This window comes from Psammomys obesus, unplaced genomic scaffold (genome assembly GCF_907164565.1).
Source record: "Psammomys obesus unplaced genomic scaffold, mPsaObe1.curated_primary_1811, whole genome shotgun sequence".
NCBI lineage: Eukaryota > Metazoa > Chordata > Mammalia > Rodentia > Muridae > Psammomys > Psammomys obesus.
Genome location: NW_026596054.1, coordinates 1 through 1916, shown reverse-complemented (window position 1 = coordinate 1916; position 1916 = coordinate 1). Strand labels below are relative to the sequence as shown.

At 43.7% G+C, this 1916-nt stretch overlaps 1 protein-coding gene across 1 annotated transcript in view; it reads right to left on the bottom strand.

Moving 5' to 3' along the window:
* The window catches only part of LOC129689222 (disintegrin and metalloproteinase domain-containing protein 25-like), a gene marked incomplete at its 3' end in the record, with an annotated part of 5353 nt that extends 3476 nt beyond the window's left edge, over nucleotides 1–1877 (bottom strand). Inside the window, exon 1 of the mRNA XM_055624354.1 lies at nucleotides 8–1877. Within this exon, the coding sequence (XP_055480329.1) occupies nucleotides 8–1877 (1870 nt within the window). The remainder of the gene's footprint in view (nucleotides 1–7) is intronic.
* Between the last annotated feature and the right edge of the window lie 39 nt (nucleotides 1878–1916).

Genomic DNA, 1916 nt, shown 5'->3' with positions numbered 1-1916 from the left:
TGGACACACTTCTTATTCATGCACACATGCTCTGGACCACAGTCTGCGCCATCTTTCACAGAACCGATGTCAGGCATTGCCATCCCAAAATGGTAGTCAGTCCCCCAACAGGTCACACCATTGAAGTGAGTGCAGTGTATAGTGGAATGATCTTCCAAAACGGGAATACCCGTTACATCCTCACACTGAACTCTCCCACAGAGGACATCAGAGTCATTACATCTTAAGTATGTACTTTTGGATATACCACAGTTGCCAAAACGGTCACCTTGGGTGTTGATTTTCCTGTAGCATCCCTCAGCTGCACTCCTGGCTTCTTTGCCAAAGATTTGCCGACACTGTTCCTCTCGGTTATTACATCTCTTTTCATAGCAGTAGCCACCATCTTTACAGGGGCTCCCATCAAGCAAATAAACATCCCTAGGACACTCATGTGAATGTCCATTACACCATTCTGGAAGGTCACATTCGTTGTTCTTTTTTCTACACACTGTGCCTGCTGGCATGATCTGGCAATGTTTGCAACAAAGCCCAAAAGCACAGGCACTCCCATCTTTGAGGGTACATCCCAACTGACAACATGGATCTGCCGTACACTGTTTAAAAGATCCACAATCACACTGCTCTCCATCATCAACCACACCGTTTCCACAGAACTTGTGTTTGTATTTGCTTATTAGCTTCTCTTCCTTGCGCATGCAGTTGGCAGTAGCATGTGTTCTCCAAAACTCAGCATAACTGCAGTTACTGAACTTTGGAATGCCACTGTGTATTTCAGCCATTAAACATGCTTCTTCTCCACATGTACATAAGACATCATCATGCCACATACCCAAATTATGACCAATCTCATGGGCTGCAATTTCTCCAACAAAAATAAGATTATTTTCTGTGAGACAATCTACTCCACAATTATAAGTTGGCATACAGACAGATCCAACGTAAGCCAAACCAAGGTTGATACCAAAATAATAGCCCACAAAGAGATGAGCAATATCATTTGGAATACGATTATTGATGCTGACAGCCTTCCATGAACAAAAATCAAGTAGGAGATTCTCCATGGTGCTCACTTCGAATGGGTTTCCTTTATTCCACATCTCTACTCCATGTAAAACTACCTCAACATCCAATGTACGATAAATCCCATTTATTATATTAACAATGAGGAATATTTCCACTAACACTTGTGAAATATTATTGTCATGATAACGAATTCGCTCATGGTCAACAACCAATGCCAGGTCAAGAAAACGCTTGTGGGTCCACCATCCCTCATAGTTGCTTTGCATGAGAGTGGGGTTATCTTTCTCTCGAAGCTTCATTTGTCGTGCTAGCTCTTCTTCTGTTAATGCGCATCTCATCGAAAGTAATTCTGTCTCCTTGCTCTCTGTCTTGTGAACCAAATGTTCAAATGTGGAAGAAAGGTTCTTGGGCTTGATTTCATAGACTGTGCCGTTTACCTGTAACATTCCTTGAAATCCCCCAAAACAGGTGGTAAGAGCAACCATGGATTCTGGGTCTCCATCCACATAGCCATGGTAGTAGCAATCTTTCTTGATGAAAGGCTGGTTCTCATGTACAGTTCCTTGGTCAGTGTAAGTGAATAGAGAGAAGTGCCTAGATACTAAGAACTTCTTGGCTTTTATGCAGATAAAATGTCTCTGTCCTCCAAAGTGCAGGCTGTAGTTCAGCCATCCCATAGCCGACATTGTTCTGTTTCCTGGGACCTGTAAGGGTGTCACAACTTCTGGGAGGCTGGTGTGTTGAGCATACCCAATCAGGGGCCATGTTGAATGAATGATCAACATCTCCAGCCAGAGGAGCAGATGACTTATCCTCATGAGCACCACAGGCCCACCCCTAGCCACCACCATGTCTTATGAGACAGCAGAGGAGGATGCCCTTTGTCTTGG